Source organism: Typopeltis vanoorti, chromosome 4, assembly GCF_054136105.1.
Source record: "Typopeltis vanoorti isolate ZY-2024b chromosome 4, IOZ_Tvanoo_1.0, whole genome shotgun sequence".
In the NCBI taxonomy this organism is placed as follows: Eukaryota; Metazoa; Arthropoda; class Arachnida; order Uropygi; family Thelyphonidae; genus Typopeltis; species Typopeltis vanoorti.
Genome location: NC_143552.1, coordinates 81435685 through 81453541, shown reverse-complemented (window position 1 = coordinate 81453541; position 17857 = coordinate 81435685). Strand labels below are relative to the sequence as shown.

The 17857-nt window shown below is 35.5% G+C and overlaps 1 protein-coding gene across 1 annotated transcript in view; it reads right to left on the bottom strand.

Moving 5' to 3' along the window:
* The window catches only part of TRAM (translocating chain-associated membrane protein 1), a 204472-nt gene that overhangs the window by 85634 nt on the left and 100981 nt on the right, over positions 1-17857 (bottom strand). The window contains 1 exon segment of the mRNA XM_090391298.1: positions 4841-4899. Coding sequence (XP_090247424.1) covers positions 4841-4899 — 59 coding nt within the window.

Genomic DNA, 17857 nt, shown 5'->3' with positions numbered 1-17857 from the left:
TGACTAGTACTCTTTATAAACCAAACGAAAGAATAATACATACATAATACATAAAAAATAAGATTAACTTCTACCAAACTGCATACAGGTCTCATCACAGCACAGAAGATCAATTATTTTATCTTCGCCAATCAAAATGGCTTCCAAGAAAAATCACCAAAGACAACAGAAATCTTCTTGGATCTTACAGGTGCCTTCAATCGTGAATGGAGACAAAAATTAATAAAAATTGCATACGATACTGGAATAAGGGGGTACTCATTAATTTGGATTTCAGACTTCATGAAAGGAAGAAAACTAAAAGAAAAAGTCAATGGAAGTCAACACATAGAACTTTGGCTGGAGTCCCACAAAGTTCTATTTTAAGTCCACTCCTATTTCTCATCTATATGAACAATATTCATCCACACATCATAAATGATATAAAAATAGCATAATATATAGATGGTATAGCAATCTGGCACACAAGCAGTAATCCTCAACAATCTGAAAAAGTTCTGAATAAATCAACACAAGGCTTAGAAAGATGGGCAAAGGAACTTAAATTACAGATAAACCTGGAAAAAACAAAAACTGAGTATCTTCTCCACTGACAGAAAAAAATAGACATAACAATCAAATCAAAATATATAATACTAAAATAGGAAAAACAGTCTCCAAAATACTTATGCCTAACTATATACTGAACTGAGATTTACAACTCTTATTACAAATATATCTAATAAAGCTTTTAAGAAAGCTTAATATCATCAAAAGGCTTTGTGGAACAAAATGGAGTACAAAACCAGACACTCAAAACTACATATACATCACTCATATGACCCAGTATGGAATATGCTTCATCCATCTGGACTCCAGCTTCTACTAGCTCAAAAGAAAAACTTGACAGAGTACAATCAAGAGCAGCAAAACAATTACTATAGGTGCAGTCTCATCCACAAATAATTTAAAAGCTCAACAAGAGTGTGGACTTCACATACTAGAAGACAGAAGAAAACTCTCCACAGTTAAATTCACTAACAGAATCAGGAGCCAACAACAGGATCACATCTCACTCAGGACTTTCAAATCTCCTAGAACCTTGTTCAAAAAATGATTCACCAAATGAAAATAAATGAAAAGGGCTTGACACTATACATCATTTAAATAATCTGAACAATGTCATTGCCTACACTGGTGGATCATCTGATGAAGCACTCAATCAAGGAGGTTTTATTAATTCTACCTGGAGGCAAGGAAACACAAATCAAATCCACAGCTGGCAAAATGCTTCAAACTTCACTAGAGAATTAACAGCCATACAAGCAGCTCTAAAGTAGTATCTCTCTAATCCAGTAATAAACCTTACAGAAGGAATAACCATCTACAGTGACTCAATCTGCATTTGAAATATTAAAAAATGGAAAATCAAAACTCACATGGGAAATTCATGAAATCTAAAACTTTAAATTTGAAAAATAAAAACTGTACACTGCAATCAATACCAGTACATGTAAATATTGAAGGCAATGAGAGAGCAGACAGACTAGCCAAAGAAGCAAAGATCCTCACCTCAAAAATTACACCCATTGTCAATAACTGATGCTAATTCTGTCACAAAAATAAGATTGTTAAAACTCAAGAGGAAACATGAGATCAACTAAATTAATGAAAATAGAGAAATAACCACAATAATCACCACACTAAGGATCATGGTTATGTAAAACTTCCCAAGATATGGAAAACAATTCATAAATTACTTGCCAAATAGCCAAGGCTATCTACCTACCAGTCTCTATAGAGGGCATCATTCTCAGGACCACATGCATTATTTAAATTTTTCTAGAATCACTGGAATTAGAATATTTCAAAGATGTCTCTCTGATAGAATGCTGGAATCATTAATCCTCTAATTCTTATGTCTTCTTCATTCCATGAAATCAGAGTATGATATACATTATAATTTAAGAATATCTACAATGGTAGAAGTTTCACATTTAACGCTTAAGAAATCAAAAGAACCAATACGCTTGAACATACCATTAATAGTTTTGGACAGATATCTACCACACTACCAGATAGAAAGGAAAGGAGTATATTTTTGAAAAAAAAAAAATAATAATAAATAAATAAAATGTATGTATGAAAAGCATCACAGCATCAAGAATCATTTGTAACACTTGGGCATTTTTTTGAATGTTCTATTAAAGACATCTAGCAGAAGACAACTTAAATTGGATTGGATGGAACTGTATTCCAGGAAAAAGGTTACTTGACTATTGAAGAACACATTAACAAGTAGAGATAAGGAAGTTGTTATTCCTCTTTATAAGGCCTTAATATATCCACATCTGGATTACTGTGGTCAGGTCTCCTGGGTTTCTTCGGGATGAGGAAATAGTGGAGAGGATTCAGAGGTGAGTGGCCTGTGGAATGTTCCTTATGAGGATGTGTGGATTGCAGAAGTTGGTTGATAGGAGAAAAGAGAAGATATGACAGAAACGTTTAAGTTGCTTAAAGGATTTTATGCAGGGGAAATGTTTAATCAATTGACTACAGGGGCCAGAACAAGAGGTCATCTCAGGAAGTTGAATAAAGGTATGTTTAGTAGAGATGTGAGGACTAGATTTTTTGCTTGGAGAGTTGTGAATGAGTGGAATGAGTTACCAGAGTGTTGTGAGTGCTTTGTCAGTTCAAGGAGCAATATGATAGACCATGGGATTTAGTTTGGGTTTCCATGATGAGTCTTCAGACTCATTGGAGGTGATCATACAATAATAATAATAAATTCAAGAATTTTGCAGATTATTTGGTTTTTGGATTACAAATAGCTAAGATTTGAAAATTAGAAAAGCTGATTTGAAACCTGCACTGGAAACTAAAAGATAGATGGTATATCAGTATGTATTAACATACACACTGATATACCATCTATTTTTATTGTGAATTCTTAGAGATTCTGCAACAGCTGCAGAACTTCCTTCTCACACATCTCTACCTTTTATACTGAAATCCTGATCACTACCTTTCTTATTGTAGGCCAGAAGTGACTTGAAAATGTTCTATGTTTTGTCTCTGGAGTAAGATTTTCACATTATATAATAAATAAAGTTGAAAAAAATATAAAATTAATAAAAATAGAAAAAAATTAGCCCACTCACAGAACTAACGATTATAGGCTTAGTCTTTCATGAGTGGGAATCATAAGACTAATGTGTAGGTAAATTAGTTTTAAGAAGTTAATAATGTGAACTTAATCATGAAGCACTATAATATAGCATCTTATAGAATCCTTGAAAGTATATAAAGAATTTGATAGTGTTTTTTTTTTTTTTTTTTGTATTCTAATCATGCAAAAATGCTTTTCAGTTAGGTCTTCTGTCATGCCAATACATCAAATAAGGCTTATGCTTTTTATTTTTAATTGTATGTCAAGAAACAGTTGTTCTTTTCCCCAGCATATGAAATAAAGGGAATAACATAGAAAGTCAAGTACATGATAATACTAGCAACTTTAGTAACAGAATACAGTCAGTCCTTGAATTATGATGGGATTCCATCAGAATGGAACCCCATCATAATTAGATCTTTGTCTTCCTCTGGAACTTTTTCCATCTTTTTTGCCATCCTGAAAAAAATTGTTTTGCTAAACTTTCTTCTCCCATTCTATTTAAGTGACCAACACATTCCTAAATGCTAACAATGTCAAGTTCTTCCCTAACATCCCTGTCCCACGATGAGTGTTTGACTCCATGGAGGTTTTATAATAATTATAGGCTCCTCTGCTATTGATGCCATCTGTTCACTTCTAATCTTTCCAAGAACTTTCATATATGTGATCTCTAGCCTTTGATTAAGTGTTTTATTTCTAATACAGCTCTCAGATCCATATGTTAAAACTGGCTTGAACACTTTTGTATACAGCGAGTTTATATGGAATAAGAGAGAAAGTAGTCAAAACACTAAATTTATTCAGCTGATCTACCATATCACCCTGTGATTGTATGAACATATATTTTCAGCTAATTCTTCCAAACATCATTCATTCACTATGCTGTCACTTAACTTCATGCTACATCTACATTCTTTGTATAATGCAAGCTATTATATTCTTCTAAAAAAAGTCTTTGGGTTGTTTCACCTTCACCAGCCTACGCAAAAGTACTTCTTAAATAATATGCCTTGATGGCAGAAATAATACCTTGGTTCATGGACTGCAGGAGTGAAGTGGTATGTCATGAACGTGCAAGTATAAGTGGTCATAAGTTGCATATGTTGTAAGTCGAGGACTGACGATATATGAGTCTGTGCTGGGAACTAATTCAAAACAAGAGATTACGGGAGAATCAAACTACAAAACTAACTAATATTGAGGTCTTAATACAATTAAGACTTTTTTCATGACTTGTAATTCACAAATTGTATAAATATTTTGAGGAACAAACAAGATGCTTTGAAATTACATTCCAAAAAATGATGATTATAAATATATAAACATAGCCTCCATAGCTCATGGAGGACAGTGATGATGTCCTTCAGTTGGAATTCAAAGTTTTTTTTTCCATCTAGGATGCAAAAAAAAGAGCTTTCCAAGTAATCAGGGGGATTTTCCAAACCTGAAAATGTTTTTTTTTTCATCCTAGAAACAGACTGGCAAAAAAGCATAACATAAAATGTTATGGCTCAGCTTTATACAACCAAATTATTTGGTCAGGATGGTCATGGAGCCTAACATACTAATGGAAAAATAATATGAGAAATATCTAAATCTAAAACTGCCAATCACGATAATTTTATTGAATCAATCAGCCACTATTATAGATCCAGCGTCATACTAAGTTTAGAGAACTCATTTACTTACGTCATTTCAGAATGAGGATAATAATCCCATAATTTGCTAATGTTCAAAAGATATCCTTCCTGTAAAATCAAAACAGTACATATTAATAATTTAAATTTTGTACTATGCTCTATTTGACCTATAAATTAAAGATACCAAGAAATTATATACTTGGTATAATCTTTTATCCAAGTGTAAACAAACAAAGTTTGCACTTGAAGTATTTTCAGGACTGGGACAACTCGTACATAGAAGCTAATGACACTTTATTATTATGAGAGTTGTTTGAAAAGTTTGGTAAATTTACAATAGATGGTGACACAATTCATTTATTCATACCATACATTCATACATGTCGGCATGTATCATCTTTTTCATAACCCCTGGCAAAACTTTAGCCACGTGCGACATAGTTCTTGTTTGGCAAACATTTAAAATGACCGTGTTCGCATTTTTCATAAAAATGGAGAAAAACGAGTTTCATGAAGTGGTAAAACACTTTTATTTGAAGAAGTGAACAGCTGCACAGATCAAAGCCAAGTTAGATGCAGTTCATGGGGACTCTGCACTAGCATTAAAGACTATTTTTGGATAAATGAATTTAAACATGGTCGTAGGTCCATCGAAGATGAAGTGTGTTCTGGACACCTGACTGAGGTCACTACGAAGGAAATGATTGACAAAATCCATACTGTTATGGAAGACCACCAAGTGAAAGTGCATGAGATTGCAGGCATCTCAACTGAACGGGTATATAATATCCTGCACGGAAAGTTGCACATGAAAATGCTGTGTGCATGATGGGTGCCGTGATTGTTGATCAAAAACACATGTAAAAAGGCATTTCAAAGCAGTGTTTGGCAATGTTTAATTCCAATTCACAGGATTTTTTTTTTGCGTCGATTCGTGACTGTAGACAAAACTTGGATCCACCACTACACACCTGAGTCCAAGCAGCAATCAAAACAGTGGACAATGCCCAGTGAAAGAGCAGCGAAAAAGCGAAGACCATTTTGTCAGCTGGGAAGGTGATGGCCACTGTTGTTTGGGATTCCCAAGGAATTATCATGATAGACTATTTGGAAAAGGGTAAGACAATAACAGGAGTCTGTTATGCGTCATTGTTTGACCATTTAAAAGAAGAACTGAAGAAAAACAAGTGCTCTTTCATCAAGTCGGCCGTTGCAATGGCAAAATTGCATGAACTGAGGTTTGAATTGGTTCCACATGCACTGTATTTTCCGAACTTGGCTTCATGCGACTTCTTGTTCCCATACTTAAAAAGTTTGCTTGGTGGGAAAAAATTTTCTTTGAACGAGGATGTCATCAAGGCTGTCAATGACTATTTTGCACAATTTGACAAATCCTGCTTTTTAGATGGATGAAAAAATTGGAAACTCACTGGACCAAATGTGTAGACCTCGATGGAGATTATGTTGAGAAATAAAGGCGATTTTTTCCAAAAAAATGTGTTTAACTTTTTTTTTTATCAAACTTTTCAACAACCCTTATAAAATACTTGGATTAGAGATAGTTGTTGGAGGTTTTCCCACTTGGTTATACTATAAATTAAAGATACCAAGAAATTATATACCGTATTTTTCGATAGATAATGTGCACTGCCCCCCAACATTTTCATCACTCCTTCTGATGTATAGATAACGCACATGCGCCAACTAGCGGTAGAGTTAGGAAGTACAGAGGGAGGAATTCTTTAAAAGCACGTGCATTGCTAGTAGCAGTGGTCGATTTTTTTAATTACAAATTTTACAATTTTCACATTATTGGGGAGCACTGTGACATTACTACGACTACAATTGAAAGGTAGGTGTACATTTTTTGGATTTTATGAAGTTACATTATTCTGTACATCCTGTTTTAAAATATTTCATAAAGTAGATCACTATTTGTTTATATTTTGTTATTAGATCTGAATTACCTATGGAAGACAGAAGTACTTCTCAGAAGCGCAGTTCAAGCTTGAAGTGGTAGAAGTAGCAAAGGAAATCGTGAAGCTGGTAGATTCTTCAATGTTGGAGAAAGTAGTGTTCGTGAATGGCGAAAGGCTGAAACAATCCTGACATGTTTACATATGAGGAAACGTGCTATGAGGTTTAGAAGGTGCTTGTGGCCAACCATAGGAAAAAAAACTGTTTCATTGAGTTGTTGGTGAGAGAGCTAAAGCTATGAGAATATCTACTGTCCGTGTGTTACGGGAATCTAAAAGAATTGCACAAAACGATAATATAAAGGATTTCAAGGCCTACCCATCTTGGGTTTTTGGATTTATGAAGAGAAACAATTTAAGTGTGCACTCCTCCACTAGTGTTGGACAAAATTTGCTGTGCGACTGGGAAGCAAAAGTAGCTAAATGTCGTTTGTTTCTGAGAGAAACTTGTGTGGGGTTGATGCTTGTCACTTTGGAAATATGGATGAGGTTCCCATAAGTTTTGACATGCCTAGTTCTAGGACTGTGAATCTGAAGGGAGCAAAAGAGGTTTCAGCTGCTACAACAGGGTACGAGAGGTCTAACTTTACTGTGGTTCTTTAAACTGCAGATGGTTCCAAACTGTCACCAATTGTGATTTTCAAAAGAAAGACTGTTCCAAAAAGGTTGCGATTCAAAAGATATTATTATTATTGCTAATGATAAAAGTTGGATAAATTTCGAGGTTATGAAATTTTGGTTAAAGAATGTGTGGCGAAAGAGAAAAATGGCATTTTTCAACCCAAAATCTTTGTTAGTGTTGGATTCATGTAGGGCACACACGACAGCAGAAGTTAAAAAATTGTAAGTATTCCAAATTGGCCGCCATTCCAGGTGATTTAACAAAAAAAACTCCAACCCCTTGATCTTACAGTAAATAAACCATTCAAAGACAATTTGTGGGCTAAGTGGGAAGACTGGATGATGAATGGCATCCATGAATATAACAAAACAGGGCAGATGAAAAGAACATCATATAAAGATATAGTTACGTGGATTGTAGAAAGTTAGGCTGCTGTAAGTGAAAACGGTGTTAGAAATGATTTCATTAAAGCACAAGGGAATGCAGTGGTGTCCAGTGACAATGATTACGAAGCTGAAGAAATACTGTTAAATTTTGTTAAAAACAAAATTTTAAACACAGTTGATTCTTTCAATATTGAGTCTGATGAAGAATTTTTTGGATTTGAATAGTGCAATGTTCAATAAATATTAAGTAATATCTTAGTTTCTACTTTAGTTTTGTTATTACATTTGATTTACCTCTCATACCTTTCAAATGTATACCGCGCATGTTCATTTTTAATGAATTCAGACTTTTTTGTATAGATAACCCAGGTGTTATCTATTCAAAAAATATGGTACTTGGTTTAATCCTTTATCCAATTTTAAGCAAACAAAGTTTGCACCTGAAGTATTTTCAGGACTGGGGCAATATGTCTACATTACTTCAACCTTAATATCACCTCTGGGTCTGGCTCCCATTGATGAGACCTCAAAGGTTGAAACCAATCTGGGGAGTGACCCTTCCCATAATGACTTCACAAGTCTTGTGAAGTCATTAGCTTCTATATACGAGTTGCTCCAGTCCTGAAAAATACTTCAAGTGCAAACTTTGTTTGCTTACACTTGAATAAACAATTAAACCAAATATATAATTTCTTGGTATCTTTAATTTATAGTATAACCAAGTGGAAAAACCTCCAAAAGTTCTATTTGATCAGTTAAGTTTAAGGATCATGGATAGCAAGAAAGAAGGTTCACACAGTATACTAAGTGATTTAGTAATAATTCTGACATTCTGTGTTCTAATCTAGACTGATATCAATGACACTAATTTATGAATTTATCATGTTAACAAATCAATATAAATATAACAATTAAACCAAATATATAATTTCTTGGTATCTTTAATTTATAGTATAACCAAGTGGAAAAACCTCCAAAAGTTCTATTTGATCAGTTAAGTTTAAGGATCATGGATAGCAAGAAAGAAGGTTCACACAGTATACTAAGTGATTTAGTAATAATTCTGACATTCTGTGTTCTAATCTAGACTGATATCAATGACACTAATTTATGAATTTATCATGTTAACAAATCAATATTAATGCATTATAATATACTCAAGAATGTCTCATGTTCATTAGCAAATAATAATAAAAGATGCTTTACAAATTGAGCAGTTAACATCAACTTAAAATGTTGTGATTTTATAACTGAGACCTGTGAAGTACAAGAGAAATTACAAAGGAATTAATAAATTAAAAGAAATATACTAAGTATGGTAAACAAAGATCATGTTTACAATCTCCTATGGAAATCACTTTGAATGCCAATAAGTACATGATCCTTATGAGATCAAATTAAGTGTGAAGGAGGAATATGTATTAAATAAATATTATATCGAAGTAGTATTCTTTTTCCTGCTGTTTATTTAATCTACTAATTCATACTGAATTACAGTAGTTTTGGTGTTTGCTAAAATTGTCATCCCAGAAATCAATTATTCCCACAACCTAGTCCAACAATGATTAAGATCAAGAGCAAAATGCAACAACTTGTGCACCTCTCAATTATCTACAGGTTTTTCAGATAACTACCAACCAACAATTAAGCTTGAGTAACTTACCATCTAGATTTCTGCATTTCATGTGATGGTGTTACTTACTTACTTTGTTGCATACTTGTGCTTTGTCAAAACCAGTAAAATCCCAATATTATTTGCTTTCTAACATCAATTCAACAGGAAACCGAGTCTTAATATTGTACTTTTGAAAGAATTAAATCAGAATCAACCTGTGATAAAACTGAACATCATAGATTTGATTTCCTAATAAGTTAGATACAGATCAATCACTAATAGAAGATGCAAGTGAAAAGATAATGACATAAAAACAAAAGTCATTTCTGGGCACTTAAAACAAAAGATTGATCAAATCCTCATTTCTTCTTCTCATCAGATCGAGACACTGAATATGACTGGTTATCAACATTGAAGAATTTGAAAAAAAAAAAAGGAGACGCTACCAAACATTTACCATGCAAAATTACAAAATTACTTTACTTAACCGCAAAATTGGGGTGCTTAAAGGTCAAAGCTGTATAACTGAGAGGAGACCTCCACATGGCCCTTAAAGGAATGCGGAGAACCGACCAGGGCTTCTGACCTAATGTCCAATCCTCACCTTCTTGTGGTGCACCCTATTGGGTATCTACTTGGATACTAAACGGACGAGGATGGGCTGGCAATTTGGGATTTAGCCGACCAAATGGTATTCTTAGTTAAACCAAAATATAGAATGATGGTGCAACATGACAAAATTTCATGCCGGCTGGGGCTTCGCCCGGTTAAACAAGGCCCCCCCGTTGTTTTTGCCAGGGAACCAGGGCGAACAGCAAAAAGTCAGCTACTAAAACAAATCTGAAAATAAACCCCAACTCAACATCACCAGAGTTAAAGATCGGTACTATCAACGTAAGAAGCCTGAATGGCAAAGAAATGGAGCTAGCTGAGGAATTAGAGAAGTACCAGATCGACATAATAGGGGTGACTGAAACAAAAAAGACAAAAACTGGTGAGATCTTTCTGAGCAATAAATACAAAATGTTATATTCAGGCAATGACAATCAAGGAAAAGAAGGAGTAGCCATAGTATTCAACACAAAATACGAGGCTAATCTTCATGAATGGCAGTCAGTCTCAAGTAGAGTAACGTGGGCAAATATGAGAATGGGGAACTGGACAATGAGACTTATTTGTGCCGATGGTCCCACAGAAGGTTCTACTAAGGTAGAAGTGGAGGAATTTTTTGAGGCTTTAGAAAAAGCAACTGACACAAAAAAAAAATGAAAAGTTGGTCCTTGTTGGGGATCTAAATAGCAGAGTAGGAAATGATTGTGAGACATACAAAAATATTTTGGGAAAATTTGGAGAAAAGAGCAAAACTAATAATAATGGCAAATATCTGTTAGATTTCTGCTCAGGACATGGACTGGTTATTACTAACACCACATTCCAACAAAAAAATGTGCACAAATTCACATGGAGAGAAGAGGCTAGGAATAAGAAAAGTCTCATTGACTATGTTATTGTTGATAGTGATGTTTTCTCAATGGTGCAGGACAACAGAGTGTACAGAGGATTTGAAATTGGAAGTGATCACTATTTAGTCTTGAGCAGGATAAAATTGAATTTCACATTGAAAAGAATAACATGTAAGAAAGTTTTAAAGCGAATAAAAGTTGAGCAGCTCTCAGATGTGAACTGTAGACTAAAATACACAAACATGATTGAAGAAAAAATGAAAGAGTTTGAGAACAGGAATCAAACCTTGGAGATTCAGTGGCAAACTCTGAAGAAAACATTGATTGATTCTGCCAGAGAGGCATCTGGTGAAGTTGTCTGTAAGGATAAAAAAATCAGACCTCCCTGGTGGACACAGGAAGTTAAAGAGGTAGCGAAGGAAAAGAAGAAAGCATACCAAAAGTTCCGGTCAAATAAGTCAGCTTGTGCTCTTAGAGAATATAGAGACGAATGCAAGAATGCTAAACACTGTGTAAAACTAGCTAAACAAAAGGCATGGGAGGACTTTGGCAAGAATATAGAAAATAAATATCAAGAAGGTGGCAAAATATTCTGGAGGTTTTTGAAGAAACTTAAGAATGGAGGAAAGAGTGCTGTAAAAGGAATTAGAGATAATAAAGGTGACATGAAAATGGGAGAAAAAGATATCCTTGACGTATCGAGTAATTACTTTGAAAAACTGCTAAATGAAACAAGCAGTGTTGACAGCACTGTGGTAAAAAACACTGACCAGGCATGCAGTCAGGAATACATATCCATACTTGAAGTAGAAAAAGCCATCAAAGGCTTGAAATGTGAAAAGGCAGCAGGAGTAGATGATATTCGACCAGAAATGCTGAAGTATGGTGGTATAAGAGTCTTACAGTAGCTGCACTGCATAGTTCAGAAGCCTGGACAGAGGGACGAATTCCTGATGATTGGAGTAGAGCTCTCATAGTACCCATATATAAAAAGGGAAATAAAACTGAATGTGAGAATTACAGAGGTATTTCCCTACTGAGTGTCCCTGGCAAGATCTATGCAAGTATACTTGAGAAACGGTTGAGAAGAATTGTGGAAGAAAAGCTTGGTGAAGAACAAGCTGGAATCAGGCCAAATAGAGGCTGTCAGGATCAGATCTTCACTTTACGACAAATAGTCGAGAAAGCATGGGAATATAACAAAGATCTGTATTTAAGTTTTGTCGATCTGGAAAAGGCATATGACAAGGTGCCAAGAGAGAATCTATTCAATACGCTGCAGTTATATGGTGTCGATGGGGCATTATATCAAGCAATACTTAGTCTTTATTTGAGTTGTAAGTCAGCAGTTAGAATTGAAGTACAGGAAGATAGTTTAATGTTAAATCTGGTGTGAGACAAGGATGTACATTATCCCCTCTGTTATTCATTATCTATATGGATCACATTATGAAGGAAAGTGGTATTAAACATGATATCAGAATTGGAGATGTTAATGTCAGCTCTTTGCTTTATGCGGATGATGTTATACTTCTAAATAAATCCGCTACAAGTCTGCAAGATTCTCTGACTAAATTGAATAGCTGTTGTAATAGATATGGTATGTATGTCAGCAATAAAAAGACAAAGACAATGAAAATAGGCAGAATCATTGAAAATGTCAACTGTGTTGTGAATGATTCTGCCTATTTTCATCTTCAGTAAAACATTTCAGCTATTTAGGCACGATTTTTACTGAAGATCGTAAATTAAATATAGAAATAGACAACAGAATCAGCAAAGCTGGTATGGTGGGAAGTCAATTGAATAAATTCATATGGAATAAGAGAGAAATTAGTCCGAACACTAAATTAGCTGTATACAAGACAGTGTTTAAACCAGTTTTAACTTATGGATCTGAGAGCTGGGTCAGAAGTAAAACACTTGACGAAAGACTAGAGACCACAGATATGAGAGTCCTGAGAAAGATTATAGGCGTGAACAGATGGCATCAATGGCAATATCATATTAAAAACGAGGATATTAGGAAAGAACTTGACATTGTCAGCATCCAGGAATGCGTTAGCAGAGCTAATCTCAGGTGGTATGGTCACTTAAACAGAATGGGCGAGGAAAGATTAGCAAAACAAGTGTTCTCTGCCAGGTTGGCAGCAAAACGACCCAGAGGAAGACCAAGATATAGGTGGATTGATACGGTACAAAGTGCCTTAGACGATAGAAATATAAGATCTGATAATGTTGGAGTCTTGACAAGTAACAGACTGATTTGGAGGAAAATTGTAGATAGGAAATTAATAATGATGTAATTTTTTTCATGTAGTACTATCATATCCTGTACACCCCTTGAGGGTACATGGCAGGAATTTGATGATGAACTGCAAAATTACAATAAATTTTGAAGGATGATTTGGCAATTTATGATCATGCAGCTGACAACTTTCAGTTTCCTAAGTAATCACAGCTGTTTACAAGCTGAAAAATTTGAATCATTTTAATGTGGTGTTAGATTTTATTCTGAAACTTTTTCCAGAAAGTTTGCAAGACAGCAAGTTCATTTAGGCTATTTGTTTTGAATTGCTAGTGAAGATTGATTAATGTGTGCCCATCCCTGAATCACGTTCATGGGTAATTCTTGGGGAATAACCATTTATAGATTATAATCATTTATACAAGTAAAAAAGTATTTTACATGGCCTAAGCTCAAATTCATTAAATGATCAAGTTTCGGTGAAAAGTTATTATTATGCAATAAGCTGTGTTTGTGATTTGATAACAAAGAGAGTTACTCATATGCTATTTATTATATGTATACATTATATAATAAGTAATATTTCTTCTTTAATGTTTATCAAATTGATCAGGATGATACCTTCCCCATGCAGAATCAGTTTATTTCCAGCCAATTTACATTTCCAGTCCAATCCTGCTTCTGGTCACTTGCATGTCTCAGACTTTGTCCATCTCTGTTCCCGCTCTCAAAATGGCACATTACTGTAACAATTCCTAAAGATAAAGCTGAAGTCCTACCAGTGTTCTCTTCCAATTCCTGTGCAAATAACCAAGGTACAACTTCCATCTATACCACAACAATGTATTGCATGTCTCCTATAGCCTTTTTCCAGAAGGGTCACAGAATTTTGAACAACCTAGAGGCCAAAATGCATGAAAGTCCATTCACAAATGGACACAAATTCACAAAAAAAACATGCTATGAACTGTCAGCTATATAGCTAGTAGAGCAATAAGCAATAAAGAAAGCCATCATTCAATCTCACCACCTGGAGAATAGCAGCTAATCAGCGACTACCAGTAGATTATGCAATAAGATACAGAGTAGATTCTGCCTACATCAGTTACTTCATGAAATGTAGAGAGACTATATTTCCAAGGAATTTGATTGGGTGTGGCATAACCAGATACTCAGCAAATTGACATATTATGGGCTACCTTCCACACTTTGTAATAACTGGATATCCATTTTCCCTCTCTGATTGTTCAGTGCATGTGGTATTCTCTCTTCAGATTACTAATGCAGGTATTCCTCAGAGTTCGGTTATATCATCCTCATCCTCATATACACTAAATGGGCTGTTTATTAGGAACAGAATTTAATAATGAGTGGAACCATATGCTTTAAGAACAGCCTGAACAGCCTAAGTGTCTAAAAACATTCCTCTGGGATATATAGAACTGGCGCTGCAACACCATATATCCGAGGTGCGATGTTTTTCTTCTTACGTCATGTTCTTCTCCTTTTTTGCTCTCGTCACCGAACTTCTCCAGCACCCAGTGCTGCCACTTCACCCAGTGTGCTTCACCGGAAACTTCTGCGCACGATTCAACTCTGGTGCACATGTTCGCCTCAGGTCTTCAATGCTTAATCCGATTACCTAGCTTGTGTTATGACTCAGATAGTTACACATTAACACAAGGTTCACATATTTTTAACTTCTGGTAAATTTAACAATGACCGACAACAGTAAAATGGATAGAGAAAAATACTTGAATTATAAATGGTGTCGGTAATTTACATTGCATTTTCTGTTCTCTGATGTACAATTATTAGCTCCGGGAATGTTGTTACTTGTTAAATCTGAATGAAATAATTATGAAATAAATTCTCTTTCATTCAGAATTTAACAAAGGCTTATCCTTCCACACAAAATTTTTTTTTTTCTGAACACTCCTGAACAATCTCTGGGGGGGGGGGGTCTACTTTCGTCTGGGTCTCAGGTCGTATCTTGTTTGAAAAAACAAAATTTTTTGTTTCATCACTATTTAGGCATCCTTCCACTTTCTTAATTTCATTTAAGGCTCTTTCATCCTTATGATCTGAGTCAGCATAGGTCCTATGTTTGTTATAACTAGAGAATTGTTCATCAGAGATTGGATGTCCCTCCCTTTCCTGAGTATTACACTTTCTCTGTTTCTGGGCCATATGCTTCACCCAGTCAGCACTTTTCTAGTGGTTGTTTATTCTGAGAGAGTTCCCCCTCTTTCCCCCACACCTTTTCTATCGAGTCTCCTAGACAAACCAATCAATCTGGCCTGCTCTTATACAATTTCAGTCTGTCTGAGTGTACAGTTAGTGTTTTTCCTAGGTTTGTCATATCTTTTATTATGAAGTTCACCGGGGATGTTTTCAAGTCTAACTTTGAGAAGTATTTTGCTCCCTCTAGACTTAACAATTCCTTGATGCTGCATAGAGGAAAGTTTGACGACTTTGTTAACCTCTCGTAAATCCGATACAAATCTCAGACTTCCATTAGGCTTCTCCACCAAAATGAAAGGGCTATTCCACTGGGAATTTGATTTTTCTATGATACCCTTTCATAATCTTGTAACAGCTCTTGAAGTTTATCCAGGTACTTAAGGGGGGAGGGGTCTGATACTGTTTAACATACACAGGAGAATATGTCGTGATCTGGACAGCATGTTCCACTTTGTCAGTACAAGATAATGAGCTAACATCCTCTGTGAATACAAGAGGATAACGCTGGAACATCAAATGAACAAATTCCCTGATTTCTATCTTATCTTGCTCTGACCTCGATCGAGTAATAATTTCCCTTTCCTATCATTTAATCCCTCCTCTGAGTTTATTATTACCTCTATTTCTAATGTTTCATGCGCTCCCCTTTCATTCCTTGTCTTAAATTTCGGTTGGTACTTCTTTCCATACAGGGATATAGTTCTGGTGGCAAAATCGCACATGAATTGATATTTCTCCAGGAAATTGAGACCTAAAATAATCTGGTTACTTGTGTAAGCAACCTCTGGGAGGACAAGGAGTTATTGTGAGAAGCTCACTGGAAAACAGGGTATGGAGAGTCTCACACTCACTCTCATCAATGCTAGGAGCTCAACCCTAGCAATTCCAGTTATCTTAACAGGATTATGTAACCTGGTGGTGTTATCAGGGAACTTATCAATGAACTCCTTAACCAGAGATATGGGAATGACAGACACATGAGCCCCGGTGTTGAGCAGGATATCACAAGGGATTTCTTCAACTAATCCCCGTACAAGTGATAAGTGATGGCTATATAGATAGCCATCCATGAGACACCCTCATGGATGTCTACATAGCCATCCTCTCACTTCTGATATCGCCACATTTTGCATTTTGTAGGCATCATAATTCGGTGAATTTGGCCTGTGGACTGTATCATCAGAGATTGTAACAAGGGCCCCTTCGTTTCTACACGAATCCATCCCTATCTCGTTCCTTTTTCTCTGTGGGATATCTTGTACATAGGAATTTATTCCTACATAGAGATTAGCAGAATTTATCAGCTCTGGATCTGTCGCATGTTCTAAGCCTGACATAGAGGTTTCCCTTCATTCCCCTCTGCACCCCTGGTAATCTTCTATCCCTGCTCTCCTATCCATTGAGGGTTGACTGCATTTGAGGAGCTCCTGACAATTAGTGTCTCTACCATAAGAGCAGTCTGAAGTGCACTTGTGAATTGAAGGGGGGGGGGGGATGTGGGGAAAGAAAAAGGAGAAGAACGTGACGTAGGAAGAAAAATATCGTGCCTCGGATATATAGAGTGTGGCAGCGCTAGCTCTATATATCCCAGAAGAATGTTTTTAGACACTTAGGCCGTTCAAGCTGTTCTTAAAGCAAACAATGGTTCTACTCATTATTAAACACTGTTCCTAATAAACAGGCACCGCAGTCTCGCAGTAGCAATCGTCTCATGGAAGAACCCTGAGCTACTTCTTCTAGTACCCTTTCCGTAGCTAAACCATAACATCCTTCCGAGTTTTTTAGCTCACTTCTTGTAGATTACTTCCCTCAATTCGTCATGTAACCCCGATCTAAATTGTTGGAAGGTGATCCATTCCAGATGAGGTTTCTCCTCAAGGGACACCCTCATGGATCAAGCAATGGATAATAATATATTAAAGCAGTTAGTTACATTCTCCTCATCACCTTACACACATCTGTAAAGCTGCCACAAGGTTTGGATGGGACCCTTTTTACAGGAGAACTCTGAGATTAGCAACTCCTTAAATTTTGAATAGTTAAAAATTTCCTTCAATATTGGAGAAGAATATAGGAAGCTCCTCGCATTGCCTGTTAGTTTACTTCTAAGTAAAATGAGCAACTGAAAATGAGTCCAATTTCCTATTTTTCTCAGTTCCTCGACGTAGGCAAAAAATGCCAATACGTCATCGGATTCCTCCACAGAAAATTGCAGGAAGACTTGCTGTGGATTTATTATTTTAAAGAACTTGCCATTATCCATTCCTGAACTAGATGGTTGAGCCATAATTGTTTATCAGTTTACAATATCCTTTCTCTCTTCTTCACAAAATTTATATTTTAAAACTCTTAATATCAAACTTGCCTGATCTCAACCTATAACCTGCTCACTTTGATTCACTTATTCTAAACCAGTGAACCAAGTCCTGTCTGCTGCGCCACTGTAATATTTCCTTATTTTGTCTTTTTTAATTATGAGTTTTTCTATTTTTATATCATTAAATTTATCTTT